The sequence below is a fragment of the Artemia franciscana genome, chromosome 8 (assembly GCF_032884065.1).
Source record: "Artemia franciscana chromosome 8, ASM3288406v1, whole genome shotgun sequence".
Taxonomy (NCBI): domain Eukaryota; kingdom Metazoa; phylum Arthropoda; class Branchiopoda; order Anostraca; family Artemiidae; genus Artemia; species Artemia franciscana.
Genome location: NC_088870.1, coordinates 20,486,682 through 20,506,553, shown reverse-complemented (window position 1 = coordinate 20,506,553; position 19,872 = coordinate 20,486,682). Strand labels below are relative to the sequence as shown.

Genomic DNA, 19,872 nt, shown 5'->3' with positions numbered 1-19,872 from the left:
AGTTGACTTAAAAACAAGTCAGCTATAAATGGGCTGGCATTCCCCCCCATGGGAATTCCCATAATTTGCTTGTACAAATCACCCCCAAATCTTATATAAGTATTGTATAAAACAAATTCCAATAACTCAAAAATCATATCCAAGCTGTAACATCTCAAGTTAACTGTAGTATTAAAGCAGTTTGTCCATATGGCTTTTTTATTATAACTGTCTATTTTTAAGAACCTTTTACTAGATAAGAGGAAAGATTTCTTTATAACAGTTTTTAAATTATCAAACACTAAATTAAGTGATAAATTAGTATACATTGTCGCAAAATCGAAAGACTCAATTCTTTTAGCTGAAACCATTGTTAAAGAATCTATCACCTGCAGTGAATTATTAACACTCCAATATGGATTAAAATTCGAAAATTTTTTAATACCAGAACAATAGGTTTTAAGTTTATTTACAATTTCCTTTAAAATTAAAGAGAGGTCAGTAGCAGCAATGCGGGTTGGACATTTAGCTGCTCCTGCAATAAACCGTGGTTTAGGGGGATTCTTATGAAATTTTACAGTCCAATATAGGAAAGGGAACTTTTTATCATTGTCATTTATTTTAATATTAAAATTTTTAAAAAGTATTTCTTCAGTCTTTTCAATTAAATTCTCATCCTCTATATTTACCTTTTCATAAACATTAGTTGTGCATAACTCCCTTTTTAAGATATCACAATACAGTTTCTGACAAATTATGGCAAAATTATTATTAGCTTTATCCACTGGCACAATTACAAATTCGTTCTTTAGATTAGCAATTGCTTGTTTAATCTTCGCATTATAAAATAATGATTTAGTGTTACTATTTTTTAAGTTAGAATATATTTTATTTCTTACTCTACTAATAATTAAATTCTTCCAACTTTGAAAACTCTCTTTATTTTTATTCTCTTTCTTACACCACTTATCAATAAATAAATCAAAATCATTTTCCAAGCCATCAAGAACACTCGATGGTTTCAGATGATGAGAAAGACGGAAATTAGCCCCTTTATTCATTATAATTTGAAGATCATCTTGCTTTATTATTGACAAGTCCCCTGTTATAACATGTTTGTAAGTAGGATTTACAAATGGGCCAAGTTGCTTACAATTACAAACCGGTTTCCAATTTATATCGCTATCTAGTTTTTTTAGTATTAAATTATAATTAAAAATAATTTGCCCAATAGTTTTTGAAAATTTATAAGTTAAAACTGGACTATCATTATGATTTAAATTACTAGGAAGGGCCTGTTTCACATGCCGCTGATTTAAAATTTCTGGTAAATTAATATCTTCAATCTGCTTACAAGTAAAATTAATAGGTAAATATAATCTGTTATCCTTATTACTAATCTTATCAAACTTTTTCTTTTTTGAAATAAATTTCGTTTTAGTTAGAATGCAAATTGTATCACATATTACTTTAAAATTATATTCAAGAGCTGTATTATTCTTAACAATCCAGAAAAGTTTGATTAAATTCCTCTTGGATAAATTATTTAGACACTTTATTACAGAAATCATACCCCTAGATTCAAGTAGCTGGCATAGATCTATAGAAAGCATATGTACATCTAATTCATTTTTTCTATTATTTTTCCTATGTCCTCTCGATCGTTTTTTACGTTTAGTAGGACAAGTAAAAGAAGGATGGTCCATAAAACCATCAATACATTTAACAACAACATGAGACATGTCACCATATTTTGCTACACGATCATTTAGCCCAAAAGGATAAGCTGTACCAAGAGTATGGATCCAGAAATCCTCCTGTTTACGTAGTCTATTATTCTTCTCTTCTTTATTTAAATTTTCTAATTCTAAATTTTCTAAAATTGTGACAGTTATATCTGATATGGAACATTTACCACTACTACAATGTTGAACTAGATAGTTATTAGTTTTTTCATTATTAACTGTTGTCTTGTGTCCAGAAAATCTTTTATATATATTATTAGTTGTTTCCCCCACATATTGTAGGCAGCATTTATTACATTCTAATAGGTAAATTACATTGGTTGTTCTACAATTAACATTACCACGTAACTTGCATGCAAAATTTTTATTATACAATGTACTTTTAACAGAAGTTCGTGGGACAAAATGATCTTGGCAAAGAAAACAACGACTTTTACACTTACTAACTTTCAAAAAATCGTTCCGAGTTCCGAGGCTAATATTTGTGTTTTGTTGCATAAAAAGTTATTGAAAATAAATCCAAAACAAACCAACATCCAAATCAAAATCCAACAATCAAAGTCCAAAAAACATGCCAAGGTCAATAGGTCAATAGGTCAATAAATACATAAACAAAAAGATGAAAGAACATGAAATTTGCATAAGTGCCATCTCACCAATAATTAACAATATCAGGTTAAAAACCTGGACCAGGGTAAAGGTCTGTCGGGGAGAAAACTAAAAAAATTTTCTCCACCAGCACTGGATCCAACCTGGAATAATATCATGAAAAGAGAAATCACCAATGCTACAGCACAAACACACACAAAAAAAAAAAAAAAAAAAAATAATAAAAAAAAAAAAATAAAAAAATAAAATAAAATAAAATAAAGAGACAGAAGGAGAAAAGGAAGACTGTTTTCCTAAATTAGTGATTAATATAGACCAGCACTTGAATGAGGCCTCAACCCTACTCATCCATACAATCACATAGGTCAAACAGCATAGCCACACACAATCAACCATAAAGAATAATCCATGGACAGGCAGTCATGTCGTCAATAAGTATAAGTCGTCATTTACTGAACAATAGAAAAAATAATATAGACAAATAATTCAGAGGCAACACCCAACATAAGGGCTCATCAGGAGAATACACTGGCCTATATTGGGTTTCGCCACTCTAAATTCTCTACCCAGCACAGTGTTGTGGCTACCACAGAATATCCATGGCATCCCCGCGTCAGGTATCACCCCCAAATTACATGCCTATGAAAAAAAAAAACAGCAAATGTAAAACAACCAAGTAAAACCAAAACCAAAACAAGCTTATCCTGTTAATATATCCCTCCCTTTAGCAACAATAGGTAAACTAAATATTATAAATTTTACCAAATCACAAATATTAACACATTGCAAAAAACCTGAATGAACTAAACAATTATAGAATTCATCTTTACCATGTGGCTAATTTTTCAAAAAATTACGCTCAATTAGAAACGCAATTCAAAATAAATGGCGCTGTGACAACATTTCTCAAACCTCCCAAATTAGTTAAAAATTTCTTTAAGCATTTCTAGATAATTCTTTTGATATTTATTTAAAAGTTCGTTATAATGAAAACTAAATTTTTTAAATTGCCAAGTTAATTTATTTGCAGAAAAACCTCTTGATATCAATTTTTGGCTTAAGATTTTACATCTATTTTTAAAATCAATATAATTACTACAAATCCTTGCATAACGAAGTAACTGTGAGAAAAACGCTGAATATGTGATATTTGAGTGTATATTACTTTCAGGGAATGGGAAACTAATCACTTCAAAATCAAAATCATCCGTTTTATTATACATTTTAAAACTTAATTTATTATTATCACAAATATTAATATTTAAATCTAAGAAATGATCTTCATGACCAGCGCTATGACTAGGCTCAAGAATAAGCTCTGATGGATATATATTTTTAGAAATATCAATGAAATCCTTACAATTTAAGACCAAAATATCATCTAAATATCTTTTATTATTTGACAAAGCATGTTTTAAATTAATTGGATTATTCTTATCCATCATATATTTATATTCTAGTTGACTTAAAAACAAGTCAGCTATAAATGGGCTGGCATTCCCCCCCATGGGAATTCCCATAATTTGCTTGTACAAATCACCCCCAAATCTTATATAAGTATTGTATAAAACAAATTCCAATAACTCAAAAATCATATCCAAGCTGTAACATCTCAAGTTAACTGTAGTATTAAAGCAGTTTGTCCATATGGCTTTTTTATTATAACTGTCTATTTTTAAGAACCTTTTACTAGATAAGAGGAAAGATTTCTTTATAACAGTTTTTAAATTATCAAACACTAAATGCAAAGATCCACTGAATTGAATTCCACTGTCTTGGAATAAAAAATTCTCTATTGTCTTTTAGTTTGATACGGAAAGGCATTGTGGTCTTCGTAGCTATTAAGGTAATTTGACATACCTTAGAGTCCTTGGGGGGAGGATGGGTGTTTTGAAGCATGGACACATGATAAGTGGGATGGAGGGCAATATGACTCTGGGAGACAAGAGTAAGAATACATTATAAATGTATAAAAATAGGAAAGTGAGAAATATCCACATTTAAACTTTAAACGATGTTCCTGATAGCAGGTTCTTTCAACTTTTCTCCACAAACATTCCCTGGAGGTGCGTAAACTCTCTAAGCCTCCCAAGAGTTCCTCCTATTTGAATATATGACCGTTTTAGTCTAAATTCGATACTAACTATATACGCTTGGCAATTTAATGCTACGTTAAAATTAAAAACCAGTAGAAATGGAACCAGCAGAAAATGGAAGGAAAAAAGAAAACTAATCTATGTTCAGCCATTTTGTTTCAACTTCCTTTTAATAAATCAATAATCTTTAAAAAATCAGTTAACATTCATATTTTTCATTTTTATAGAGCATAGAATTTTTGAAAATACCTCTCTTCAAAAAAAGAAATACCTTTTCGTCATTACTTTTTCGAAACAATGGTCCATCTTACAAATTTATTGAATTTGGCATTTTTTTTCCAATTTCAAACAGCTAAAATAAATGCGCAAAAGAAACAGAAAGCACATCAGCAACGGTTTCCCCTTTATAGAGGCTCGGGTGCTAAAGCATTGAAGAAAACAGGTAATAAACCTACTTAATGGAAAATTTCTAGAATAAAGTGAATCTCCCCCAGAATGAAATAAAAGTAAGGAATGTCAGCAGTTAAAAAAAAAACTAATAAAGAACTCACTTAAATGCAATCAATCCATTTTCTTCTTGCAAGTCATAGCAACATTCTGCATCGCGAGCTGAACAGCTGGTTTCAACTAATTCTCTTTCCTGATTACCTGAAACACGACGAGACTACACCATAATACTCTTTATTTTTGATAAAGGAAAAGAAGGAGTTGATAAATGGGTAAGCTAGTTTAGAAAAAACAAAATTCTACAAAATTCTACACTGTCAAAATCTAACCACTTTAGGTTCACATCCAGGTGTTCTTTGAAGATTCCCGTCAAATCCGCATCCTGAATCACAGTCACAACTAAAGAGCAGCTTCTTTAAATTTCAGCTTTAAACGATACTAGACAGCAGCTTTTTCTTTTAAAATCTACAAATAGCATTTTCAAAATCTAAACTCTCTAATTTCACGAACAGCTTTTCTTGAATATTCCACGCAAATCCTCATTGTAAAGTGCATCATAGTCACAAATCAAACAGTTCGTGGTAACGAACTGTAGTAAGGAGTGACCCGGCTCAATAGTAACCGAACTCTAAAAAACTCTAAAATTGTTGTTATAATTTTTACAACAATAATTCCATCAAAAGAATCGCATTTTGATGCTGATTTTAAATATATAAGTTTCGGCAAGTTTAAACTTACCCATCAAAAGTTACGAGCCTGAGAAAATTCGCCTAATTTTAGAAAATAAGGAGAAACACCCCTTAAAAGTCATTGCATCTTAACAAAGATCACATCGTCAGATTCAGTGTATCAGAGAACCCTACAGTAGAAGTTTCAAGCATCTTTCTACGAAAATGTGGAATTTTGCATTTTTTGCCACAAGACAGCTCACGGATGCGTGTTTATTATTTTTTTTTTTGGGGGGGGGGGAGGGTTTCCAAGGAGTAATAGTATCGACCCATTGGTCCTAGAATGTCGTTTGAGGGCTCATTCTAACGGAAATGAAAAGTTTTAGTGCCCTTTTTAAGTGACCAAAAAATGGAGCCTAGGCCTCCTCCCACGCTCGTTTTTTCCCAAAGTCACCGGATCAAAACTCTGAGATAGCCATTTTATTCAGCATAGTCAAAAAACCTAATAGCCTAATAAAAACCTAATAATTAAGTACTTACTTTTTACTTTAAACTTGTTTATTTATCCTTAATCGATAGTTGTCCTGCAACCACATGCAAAAATCACTGAAGTCACTGCTGTCTCTGTCAGTTGTTGCTACAGGGACAGTACTCATATGATTGACACTTCACACCTTTTAGACGTAAAGTGCTCAAATAGAAGGGTATTATTAGCCCCATTCCAACTAAGGCCATGCCAAAAACTTAGAACCTTTCTTATTTATAACGGGTCCAAATCTCCACCTATATACACCATCGTTCTACCCCGAATAAACAGACTTTATCATCCTCTTATTTAATTCATCCTAACATCTGGAGAACAATTTCTAAATTTCCCTTCAGTCCGCTGTTAGTTCGCTTTTCTCGAAGGATATGTCTTTCTAATGTCTTTTTATGAAATCCTTGAAGCCATATCATGTTCAATAGAGATCAAACTCACCTATCTCAAGTGCTACTCGGCTGTCCTGTTTCTAAAACAATTTTTAAATAGCCTTAATTCACTCAAGCTTCTTTCAATAGCAGCGACTTAAATAGGAAGGCCCGTGTCTGACCTGGCGGGACACCGGGCAAAATCCCAGTGTATCCCTTTTTTTGTAAAGTAATGGCGCTCTTCATTTCAAAAAAAGAATTTTAGAACTATATTAATGTTTGGTGTCGAGAAGTTAATTTCACGGAAGGCCATCTAAGGCTAGGTGTAAATGCATATGCTATTTGAGGTGTTTGTTCTTTATTTTCCTTGCATTAACTTGATAACAAACGGACAACTATTAGTAATAGGAAATCACCCGCCTGGCATGTGTTTTTGCTCTGTCGCTTAAACGCTGGTTTTCATTAGTTAGAATGGGCTTGGTACTCTCGAGTAATATGGTTGGACAGGCAACGCGACGGTTACCCTTTGTAAGTGGGTAGCGGTGCAACCATCAGCCATCTATTTTTTTATAATTTTAGAGACAGTCCTCCACAAGAGGCTGGGGTTCAGAGGAACGATAGTCAGGAATATTCAAAATGGAATCACCCAGCTTTCCTGTTGTTTGATAGTCACGTTTATGATTTGCATTGTCTCGTGCAATATGAAGTCTGCTGTCGGTCGAGAGACTCATGCAAGTAGTTTCAACGAACGTTCGTTTTGATAAATCCGCTTTGCAAATTAAAATAGTTAAGTCAAGTTTGCAAGCCAGATGGGACGATTTTAGACAACTCTATCAAAGAATCGAAAACATGAAGCTTCCAAAGCGCTTTTAGTGTCCGTCGCTGAATCATGGCAGCTAAACAAAAAGAAAAACAGCAATGTCAACTTACGATTCGCTCCAATATAACCAGTTATAAAAGACCAAGCAAAAGATAAAAAAAAATTTCCAATTATTAAAAAATTGACGAAAGAAGCAATACCATTAAAGATACAAGGAGCTGTAAAGTTTCTATATTCCTGGCCTTAACAATCTTTCGAAAAACAATCAGTGTGTATTTGTGGTCCGTTTTGTGCCTGAGCGTGAAGTAGTTAAAAGATTGTTATCTTCAAAATGTGTCATATGAACATTGGATGGTTGAACTGCTGATAGTTTAATTAAGAGATACTCTGGAAGAGGTGGGAATCGCCATTGAAAATTGCGTAGCGAATGTTTTTAACTTGTCATCGAAAATGAGTGAAGCACACAACAGTTTGACTGCTAAAAGAACGAACATCATACCACACCATATCCAGACTTGGTATTATGCACATGCATTAAACTTAGTAATCTGCAATGCAGCACTGATCCTGCCGTCAACTATTCTGTTTTTTGGTTTTCTTAATGAAGCAGAGGTGTTTTTGAAGGATTCATTGACAATGCTACACATGTATACTGAAGAAAACTCAGTTTAAAAGCCAGGAGAAATAGAGCTACACGTTAGAGCAGCCAAGGCGTTGCCACTGTTAAAATCTTTGGGAAAATTGACAACTGGACCTCTCAATTCCTGATTGATCAGTCTCGGCCAGCAAACAGTATTCTTTACGAGCTGATGGCATAATAGGTTTCCATGTCAAATGAATTCAAAAGCAAAGTAAGCTTTTAGCAAAGTAAGCTTTAGGAATTCTTCTCAAATTCCTCAGTTTTGTAACAATTATTACCGCTATGGTTTTTCTTCAGATCTTTAGTTAAAACGCTTTTTTTGACTTTCTGTGACTGCCTCAAAGTGAAAAATTTAGACTGCTCTCAAGAACCATCTGTTTTTAACCAAGTTTTAGAATCATATGTTTCAAAACTGACATCTTTGCGAATCAAATTCAAAGAAACGTTGGCTGCAGCTAAAACATTTGTCGTCATATTGTTAGAAAAAAATTGAAGCATCATCCAAAAATTACACAATTAAGGATATGCCTACTGAAATGGATTTTATGAAAAAACGTAAAAGGAAACTAGAAAGACGGCAACAGAAGAATGTGATGAATAGCAAACTTGATCATCTCCCGATGATGTGTTTAGAGTCAATGTATTTAACTACATTGTAGACAGGATTACATAAACGATGGAAAATCGATGAGTAAAACAAAAATGCTTGTACTTTGACATTGCATTGTTTAACCCTAAAAATATTACCAAATACAAAGTTAGATTTCCAGAAAGTGCACTATATAAAATTTGAGCATGATCACTGCTGTTGATAAAGGTATACTTATAGAAGAATTGATGTTCGTTATGTTTGGTTGGCCTAGCCTAAGAAGGAAATCTATCTTGCAAAACTATACCACTAACGTCTTTGAGGATTTTGTATCTTAACAGCATATGGAGACCAAGAAGATTGAACAAGATGTAGTTGAAGAGTTTGGTTGTAAAACGGTAACAGACTTCTCAGAGTGCAATAGCAAAAAAAAAAATACACATCTAAAATACGCATTCTAATTGATTCTTCACTATAACATGTACAGTCTCCAGTGCACAGAACTTTAGAAAATTCCAAAATATTTGTCCTTTTCGGCTAATCTTCTAGGGCCTAACGAAAAGCACGTCACCCGAGGTGGGAAGATATCGCAAGGAAGGATTGAAGGAAAAAAGAAACTTCCTGTGTGGGTGTAAAGAGGGAGGTTTTAAATAGATTGGGATGGAGAAGAAACGTGTGTAGCTATGTTAGCCTCAGGCGTCTTGGTACTACAGTGAGTTGTTAGTAATTGTAGTTGGTAGTAATATCATTAAAGCACTCACCAGTGACAGAGCGTTTTTCAGACCTAAAGTTAATAAAAGAAGGCTGAAAGCAACCGTGACTGATGAAATTAGAAACTTTGATTCTGACGCACAATGAGAGATATGCTAAACTAAATTAAAGCGAACGCTGTTATCAATAAACTGTCTGCTTCAAGTTCAGAAATGAATCGTCAATTGTCTTTATTAAATAAAATACAATTTTTTTCTTCTGAAAGCTTAGGATCAACATTAAAACATAAAACGGACAAAAATTATTCTGTATATAAGGTGGGTTGCCAATCCTCAATAACCCTTTCTTCACGCTAAAGGTTTTTCAAGAACTTTTAAAAAGTGTTTGTAATTACACAGCCCTTGTGTTTCAGGAATCTTCTTTAAGGAATTGAGACAAAAGGTCGAACTTTAGTGTAAAGAGTAGTGTATTGAAGAGAGGGCAGCACACCTCATATACGGAATAATTTCTGTTGGATTTAAGTTATAATGTCACTCCCTACTTTAAGTAGAAAAAATTCGCTTTTAAAAGTTAACTTATGATCTTTTTTCAAATAACCAGGAAGTCCGCCCCCCCCCTCTGTGGAAAATCCCCCCACGAAAAATTACTCTATAGAAAGTTCCTCCAACGTAAAATTCTTCCGCCAGGAAATTCATTTTAGCTGTGAGTTCTCCCAAAAAAATTAATTGCTTACTATTCCGCCTGAAAAATACTCATTCGCATACTTTCATTTGAAGGAGAACTTGTTTTTATTTAATTTCTGATCCTTTTTGAAGTCATGTGGGAATCCCTCCTATGTGGAATATATTTCCCAGAAATCCCCTCCCAATGAAATATTTATCCCGCAGAAAATTCCTCCACGAGGAATTTCTCATGGTTATAATTCCCTAATTTTCTCCTGTGGGAAATCCCCCCCTCGGCATGTAAAAGTTACCCAGAAAATTCCAACTCTAATGAAAACTTTTTCCGGACAATTCCCTCAAAGCATCTCAACATGTAAAATTGGGTCAGCAATGAGAAGGCGAAACAAATACAAAGAATTTCTTATACGAATTCAGGCAAATTCTCCCGCGTAAAATTCCCCCAGGAAAGTTCCATTCCAATAGGAAATTCTCCCCGTAGAAAATCCATCCCCAAAAAATAACCCCCCTCCCCCTCCTGAAAAATGTCGGTATGCTTTCCTATAAGAAACTAGCTGTTGGAGTGGCGCTTCACGCCACCCCAACACCTAGTTGGTGGGGGCGCTTCGCACCCCCCCCCCCAAGCCCCCCACGCGTAAGTCATTACGTGCCATATTAGTTCCGCGCCATTGTAGTTGTGTCCCTGTGTCCCACCTGTGAATATAGATGGATATATACATGTTTTTAACAACGTAAAACTTGCGAATATACAACATTCTTCGCTGTCCCATTGTCTGTGCATATAAATAGATTGTCAGGTTTACGACTCTTGAACATGCAACATATAATTGTCCATGGGATAAACAATCCGTATTCAGATCTATACCTCATTATTCTAATGATTGCCCTTGAGCTTTGTTGATGGTGATTGCTAATCGAACATTCCCTGTGTCCCCGTCATCATTTATATATCCCCCATCTGTAATTTCTCTTTAAGTGTCCCGGTCGCCATTTATATTCCCTGTGTCTCGGTGTCCCGGTCGTCATTTGCGTCCCGGTCTGTAATTTCTCTTCGAACATTCCCTGTGTCCCGGTCGTCATTTATTTATCCCCCTGTGCCCCCAGCGTCCCCGTTGTAGTTGTGTCCCTGTGTCCCGGCCGTCATTTATGTTCCCTGTGCCCCGGTGTCCCAGTCTGTAATTTCTCTTTGAGCGTCCCGGTCGTCATTTATATTCCCAGTGTCCCGGTCTGTAATTTCATCAGTTGACAAACATGACGTCAGTCGACAAACAACTTCATGACGACATACAGCTGAATCCTTACAATGACGTCAGTCGACAAACATGACATCAGTCGACACACAAACATGACGTCAGTCAACAGAGACACACAAACAAACAACTTATTTTTATATATGTAGATACTGTATATAACAATGAAATTTTTTTAAACTCACGTCCCTTCCTCCGCTGGATCTGGGGGGGGGGTTCACCTCATCTCCAAAGACATAGTTATTATACCTTTCAACTATACTAAAATAATTACTGTTTAAAATTTTGATCCCACGCCTTATGGGATAAAAGAGCGCGGGAGGGAGTCTAGTTACCAACCAATTTTCTTATCACTTAAAAATGGCACTAGAACTATTAATTTCCGTTTGAATGACCCCTCTTTCGATATTCTGGGAGCATTAGTTCTATATGATCACCCCGGAAAACAAAAACAAACAGAAACGCATCCGTCATCTAATGCTGGCAAAAAAAGACAAAATTCTACATTTCTGTAGGTAGGAGCTTGGAACCTCTACAGTGGGGTTCTCTGTTACGCCGAATTGGATGTTGGGATTCTCATTCGGATTCCTTCACTTTTAGGGGGGTGTTTCCTCCTTTAAAAAAAATTAAACTAAAACACATTGCGTGCACATAGGTTGTCAAAAGGGTGTATCAGCAATATCTTGGGGTTTGGAGCATTAAATTGGAACTTACTTTCTTTTTGTGGGGGATGTTGAACTAACCAAAAGGCAATATTTGCATACTACTACTACTACTTTGCAAATAAACTATTAGTGCATTAGAAAAAATAGTTAAAAAAAAACATCATTCTTTGATAGGCTGAATTGGATAGTGAGATATTCAGTAAGATTCCTTGACTTTAGGGGGTGTTTCCCCTTTTTTGAAAATTAAACTAAAACACATTGCGTGCACACAGATCGTCAAAAAGACGTATCAGCATTATCTCAGGGGCTTGAAGTGTTAAATTGTACTTACTAAGGTTTTTGTGGGGGATGTTGAACTGAACAAAATGCAATATTTGCATACTATTGCTACTACTTCGGAAATAAAATATTAGTGTATTGGAAAAATAATTCAGAAAAACATCACTTAGTATGTTCACCTTGTCCCTACATAAGCATTAAAATCATCTTTAAATTTAATGTAGTAGTACTAGGTTTAGATCCAGGATGTAATTTTCGGGGCCCTTAGCCTACAAGAAGGTAAAAAGTTTGCTGTTTGCAGGGTAAGAGAGGTTAAAAATACTAATGAGCAGCCCAAATTTTTTCAGCAACCCCTCCAAGCATGCATTCACTGTCTGTCTCTGAATAGCACTGGTAATATCAGAATTGATCGATCTTTAAAATCGAGTTTTTATCTGAAATAAATGATAAACGAATTTTTTCATCATCGTTGATTTTCTAAAGATGCTTGCTGCAACAGGCAGGACCGAACTGCGTTCTCCAAGATGAGAAGCATGGATTTATCCATTGTGCTATTACAAGGTACACAGTTCAATGTTTTATAGGTAAGTTTCGCTCAAATTTCAGTGTGTTCTTGCTGGCCAAGGAACCTTGGGGGGGGGGGGGTATCAGAATTGCGCATGTGCATTTCATTATGAACAAATATTATAAATAAGTTTTCATTGTTTAAGAACTGTGCTTAACTCAACGTTTACTGTGTCTGTACAGGCCAAGGAGGCCTTGAAAAGATTAGTATATTGTATTATCGTATGTGCTTTTCAATATGAATAATTCTTATAAAAGAATCTTCAATGTTTAAAGACCAAATTCAATTCAATGTTTTACGTTTCCTTACAGGCCACGGAGCCTCTGGAAGTGTATTATTGTATTGTATGTGCATTTCACTATGAATAAATTTTATCTTAATTTAAATCTTTTCAAGGTTTGGGTTTGTTTCAGTTGATTATTCTACGCAATTTTTTATTTCGAGCTTTAATCTGGGGCGGATCCAGGAGTGGCTCTTAGTACACGTCCCCCTCAAAGTTCAAAATTTGCACTAGATAAAAATGTACTTAATTATGATAGGTATTTTTTTTGCTATGGTTTATTTTTCAATAACATTATTTAATTTTTTTTTAATCTTCAAAATTTTCTGATTATTTACAGTTTCATATTAAGTTTTATCTTAATATATAAGTCATATTCATTTTATCTAAAAATTAAATAAAAAAACTAGTTTTTTTAACTGAAAGTATGAAGCGACATTAAAACTTAAAACGAACAGAAATTACTCCTTATATGAAATGGGTTTTCTCCTCCGCAATCCCTCGCTCTTTACGCTAAAGTTTTTAATTGTTTTAAAAATTAGAATTGTGGCAAAGAGTCAAACTTTAGCGTAAACATAAACGCTCAAACGTTCTCAGCCAAGGATGTGTCGCCGCATTTTGAAAGTGTTTACTATAGTTAAAAAAAATGTTTTGGTTATTCCGCTTTAGACACACAAAGTGCCCTGAGCCATTCCTGTCCCGTTCTCATTAAGGGTAACCAGCACGGGCCTAGGTTCAGGCATAGTTAAATACATCTTCAAGGTGATTGTCCCGTTTGGCTAGGCATCTTGTAAACTGTGTTTGTATATAGCGGACAAAAATGTTGTGTTAATAAATTCGGTTAATAACAACGAATGTTTTGTAGTATATGAGTTAGGAGAGTAATGTTTTTCGTTTTTTTTTCATTTTCAACCTCTATTTTTTCCTCTCCTGCGTGTGTGCGTAAAAAAGATTTGTCTAGTAAATAATTTTCATAGTGCTCATAAAATAACTATATTGAACATAGTCCCTACGATGTCGAACCATAGACATGACAATAATGAGCTTTTTGTTGCACTGAATAGCAACTGTACTGTGAAATTTGAATTATTCTTCATTCCTTTGATAAGAACATTAATATGGTAGTGACTATAAATCTGTTAACAAACGGGAATCAATGCAAAACAAATATTGCAACTTTGAACAAAAAGTGACAATGTGACAGCACAAAAAAGACGAGTTCGTAGCCTAAAAACATATACATTTCTTAATAGCTCACTGGATCCTCCCTTCTAAACATGACAAGCTATGCTTTCTTCAATTTGGGATCTCTAGGGAAATAAAAAAAATTTAGAAAAATAAATAAATAAATAAATGCCTTTCTAGTCATTAAAAAAAAAAACAAAAAAAAAACGTCGCCATGCTTCAACCACACAATTTATAGAAACATTTAAGTCAAAACTTCATACTATAGTTGTGTCGATATTGGAAGTACTATATTATATAACAAATGAAAAATCAACAAAAGATGCGTTGCACAAAATACTAAATATGAAAGTTCCCAGATACCACACACAGGTATTGCTTTTGGCATTCAAAGCTCCGAACGGAGATGTCCACTGGTATCGTCATAAAGTTCTAGCCACCTTTTGAAGGTTCTCAGACTAGGCCGCTTCTTCTTGTCTAAAAACCTTGTAGGAGTTTGAAATGAATACTCAAAACTGTTTTATACGGGTAAGGTCACCTATAAATGTTTCTAAGGGATGAGGGACTTTCCCATGTCATTACATCCGCCCCCTCTTCTATCCATATCGATCTCCGAACGAAGCCACGCCTACTCCCCACTCTAAATGTTAGCGCGTTTCAGAGCTGGAAAATGAAGGTTCAAATTTTCCTTGATCAGATCAAAAAGTGCCCTATGAGCCGGTGCCCCCTCTTCCGGCCTCTTCCGGGAACGTTTTGGCTGCTGCATCGTTATCAACAAGTCCAGTGTTTTATGCCTATCCTAAGCGTTCGTTGTAGCATTTCCATTTTTTTTTCATGGTGCATAAAAATATGAGACGCTAGGCAAGCTAAAGCTTAATGGTTAAAAATACTGAGGATTAATTCTCTTGGTAGTCGAGACTTCTTCGTGAACCGTTGTGAGGGACTAGCTAAAATTGCACAAATATTGGGTGAAAGAAGACACAATGTTAACTCACCAGCCTCTCTCTTCCTAGTGCCTCAACAAGTCAAAGAAATATTTGTTATGCATGACTTTATGTATCAATTGACGCTAGTGTTGATCAGGCACTTGGTGCAGGAACCAAGATGTAAAAAAAGCAAAGAGCTTACCTAATCTTGACACGGCAAGTCTAATGGCGTAGCCAGAATGCATCCTCGCATGTACTTTCTGAGAAACAACCCATTATTTAGCAGAACAAACGGTTTTCGACGGTTTGAAGTCCCAAACCTGTACGGATAGACTCGAATTTGAAAAACCTTGTATCTACATTCAGGAAAAAAAGGAATGGCAAAGATGGGACGAAAACTTCAGAAAGGCTCTTGACAAAATTCTGTACTTTCATCTATTTTTCTTGCCTCCCAAAAGAAAGAAACTCATTATCTTGCAGTCTCTTAAAAAATTGAAATATGGATGCAAGGTTCAGGCAGAGGAGAGCTTGATCATTAAGAAAAAGTAACACTCTACTGCGACACTACGCAAGTGTGTAGACAACAGGCACTAACGCATTAGCAACGTCATTCTATCATCCAGGTTAAATTTAAAGACAAAATTCCTCAGCAACGCGCTTGATCCAAATTGCCAACAACATTTAATGGAAAAAATGAGGAAAGTGTAAGTGATACTCTACCCAGCTTTTCTAAAGGTTCAAGAGCATGAGCGATACCTACAGAACTTCAAAAAGAACATTTTACACAATTTCGTTTTCTTTAAATTCATTCGAAGGCCAGGTTTTGGTTTCAATATTCAATAAAGTCGACAATGAAGTTCCGCTCCAACATAACAAACGCAACCTGTTGGATAAACTCAATATTACGGAAGCCCTCCTTGGGACTCGATAGGTCACCTTGAAATATCTAGTCCAGGGGGTTCTCAACCAGAAATGATATGGCCCCAAGTGACTGGTGAAAATCCTCTTGTAATGTATAACAAGTTCCTACGGCGCTTCCCGGAAGAAACTCCCCTTCTCCCTTATGCAAAAGTCGAAGATGAGTCATGGCTATTTACCTGGTTTTCAGAAGCGGTTCTTGGAACAAAAATGGGCAAGAAGTCCTATTATCCATGACCTGCATTCTTCATATTTAGGCTGCGGAGCACCACTACTATTTTTTTTTGGGTGATCTGCGGTTTTCGGGTCTAAAATGATAAGGAATTGAAACTTGGAATCTTTGTCCGATATGGGGATCACAAAACAGAAATAAGAGTTCTTCTAAACCCGATTAATTTGGATAGGTTATTTTCCACATAATTTGAGTTTTCAATTGATATTTGCGACAATTTCCATGAGCCGGTATTAGGCTAAATGCTTGCGCCACCTTTGGAATTTTCATCATCCAGTATTATATGCTTGCCCCACCTTTCATTAGACGGAATAAAACAAACGATATGAATAAAGGTAACAAGAGTAACGAACATGAAATAATAGCACTTCTATTAACATTTTTCCTATCAGGCGGTAATTCCAATGATCGTGAAATAAAGACGTCAACTGGAATCTCTAACAGAACAGAAATCAGGAAAAAATAAGTAGCTCGTAGATATAGTAATTAGCTCCCCCTTTTCACTAATTAGCTTGGTCTCTAGCCAAAATTATTATTTTGGCTAGAGACCCCTCTAGGTATATCAATATTAAATGCATTATGCGTCAATATAATACACAAATGCATTCTGTATCTTATAAAGATACAGAAAAAGAAGCTGATCGTCTAGCCCAATGGTTCTCAACCTTTTTTTCCCAATGGACCCCTTTTCCCCTCTTTTTATCTTGGTGGACCCCTTCACAGCTATTGGACATAAGAACAATTTTTTATTCTTCACTAATATAAATTTTAAGGTTTTAATTATCAAACAAATAGCATACCATTAAGCTTTATTTTTCAAAGAAAACTAATTTAATACAAATAAAATATTCTAATATAATAATAATTATTATTATTACTATTATTGTGATAATACCTTCAATATTAAAAGTTTCTACAAGGTTCTCCGATTGGCAAGCAACTAAAGCTCATGGAGAGTAGAGCTCCTCAGGAAGTTTAATTCAATCCAACATTATTTATGTAAACTGGATAAAAAAAAAAAGCAATTGAAATTAAGTGTGTGATTAAAAAAAGGAAAACGCATGTTTATTCAATGAGATCCCTGTGGTTGATGCTTCTCGACAAGTTTCTTTATATTTGGTTATATCGATATTAATGATAGTCAAAGATCACCCCTTTTCACAATGTCAAGTCTATTGCGAGCTTTTGATAAAATTTGAGGAACATGACTAAATCCAGCTTCAACAAGATAAGATGTAGGAAAAGCAATAACGCAGAACTGCGCTTTATCCCAGAGCAAAGGGTACTTTATAGCAACATCATTTGTTTTCCATATATTGTACTTTCCATCTTTGAATTTTGTACATATTATTTCATCACTTTGTAATTCGATGAGGGGCTCTTGCAAAGATAATTCTATTTCGAAAACTCAAATCGGTATATCCATTCCGAGTAGGTCACTAAACCGATTCAAAATAATGTATATTTCAGTAGAAATTGAATTCTTAAAAATAAAGAGCATTCTGAGTTGGTTTTCCTCATGGACCCCCAAAATATCATTGTGGACCCCCAATTTGCTGTGTTTTGCCTGTGGACCCCCGGAAATATTACATAGACCCCTGGGGTCCATGTGGACCCCGATTGAGAACCACTGGTCTAGCCAAACGAAGTTGTCTATAGAGCATTAACAAAAAGAAGAAAAAAACATACCTTTTGAATTTAAACCCAAAAAATTTACAATAAACAGAATCGACAGCCACATGGGGAAAATATATTTCATATCATACTAAATGAAAAGTCAATGTCTCATCAAGAAAACCACAAGTGCCGATATCAAAATTGCGTTTTGTTTAGATAATAGTTTCTTTTCCAAGAGAAACGGAAACGCCAATAGTGGAAACACAAGTAGTGATAAATTAGCTACAAATGTAAAATAGAACCTAAACGCTTCAAAACCTAGTAAATAGTGACATTTCCTTTGCTTTCTTTATTACGTGAAAAACGGTCAGAGGGGAAACTACAATGCTTTTATCATTCAATCCATAGCGAATCATTACGGCATAATCTAATTCGATAAACTTCTTCAGAATCATAAGAAAAAGCTTCTTTGGCATTTCCATAATCACACAGAAGAACCAAGATTAAAGTTTCTAGACAAATCACTTGCTACTACGAAAATCAAAGGCTCAGTAGTTCTAAGCTCTAGCAACATAGTTCGAGTGCATGGGTGAGATGAGAAAATAACCCCATATTCCTATCAGATAATTCAAAAGGAGCTCCTCCAGAAAAACGGCAGCCCAAAAATGTTTTTTGTGTATTCTTAACTCCTTTTTAAAAAATGCTCGATAGAAAACTCCCTAAGAAGCATGCAGCTCTAAAAATAAATAATTCAGGAGAACGAACTTATTATATATTTATTCTTGTTCTTATAATGGATAATGGAAACAAAAAATCACATAGAGCAGTAAAAAGTATGTCAACCAAAATATACACGAAATAACTTAACAAGTACATTCACAAGGGATGCTATTTTAATGCAACGCTGAAAAAAACCTTGGAGATTCAAACTTTACTAAAGCATCGTAAACAATACAATGAGTAAAAAAAAACAAAAAAAAACAAAACAAAAAAAAACAAAGGTACAATTTTCCAAATGAAGCAACTTAGAACTAAATTTAATTACTTTAATATTACACAAATAGCTGCGCCAAGTAGAGTAACAAAATACACTCAATCTCTTTAGGATTATACCGATTTACATTTCACAGTCGGCGATGGCCTGACTTACCAACAATGAGCCAGATAACAAATTCTAAGGATCAGCACTTTCATTCCGATAGAATTTTTTTTAGTCCGACGGAAATTCCCGTATTCCAACATGTAAACTCAGATTTGATATTCTGCCTTTAAAGCTGCAGATTTCTAGTTAACAATTTCTAGTTTAGTCCATTTGCCCAAGGCCAAATAAACGAGCAGGTTTCTGAAAAATATGCTGACTTTCTCAAATTTTTTGGAATGACCAAGCATTATGATAGAATCGGAACAAGACATAATATAAATTATTTTTGTGTGGGTATGTGTTTATGGGGAGCCACCGGTTTTGTGCAATTTTTTTGAGTTATTAATTAATGACGAGATATATAAATGTTATACATCAGAAGACTAATTCGGCTTCAAGAAAGTAGTAGGCCGGGACTGTGCTCACCATTTGATTTCAAATTTATTTCTACATGCTCATGAAAACAATGAAGTGTTATATTTTTCTGGGTAAGACGTAACTAGAGCTTTCGACACAGGTATACATCCGCATATCTTATTGACTGCTTATAAGCATGGAGTTAATATTTCTTTCATCAAATAGATACATAATGTGTTTAAAACGCTAACTGACAAAGTTGAGGTCACCATCTCACCTGGTACAGTGGAAGAAAGTACTTCCAGTAAAAAAGGTATTAGACAGCGCGCTCTTGCTTCTCCGTCCCGTTTAATAATACTGTTATTGCGCCACATCAAAACTTTTTGACCATATGTATATTTAAAGCTATTGATGTTTTGCTAGCTAACTATGCTGAGGACATCCTTGGTATTGGTAGAACAGCCTTTGGAATTGAGGAACATTTTTGAATTCTCGATAGGGAGGTATCGGTTTTCGATTTAATGAGAGTAAGACTGAGTTTCTTGTGTTAAATCACCGTTCAGA

The 19,872-nt window shown here is 34.7% G+C and overlaps 1 protein-coding gene across 1 annotated transcript in view; it reads right to left on the bottom strand.

Moving 5' to 3' along the window:
* The window catches only part of LOC136030636 (zinc metalloproteinase-disintegrin-like BjussuMP-1), a 48,009-nt gene extending 32,685 nt beyond the window's left edge, over positions 1-15,324 (bottom strand). Inside the window, exons 1-2 of the mRNA XM_065709705.1 lie at positions 15,246-15,324; positions 4,981-5,077 (exon numbers count right to left, since the gene is read on the bottom strand). Coding sequence (XP_065565777.1) covers positions 4,981-5,077; positions 15,246-15,288 — 140 coding nt within the window. The 5' untranslated portion in view covers positions 15,289-15,324. The remainder of the gene's footprint in view (positions 1-4,980; positions 5,078-15,245) is intronic.
* Positions 15,325-19,872: the final 4,548 nt, after the last annotated feature.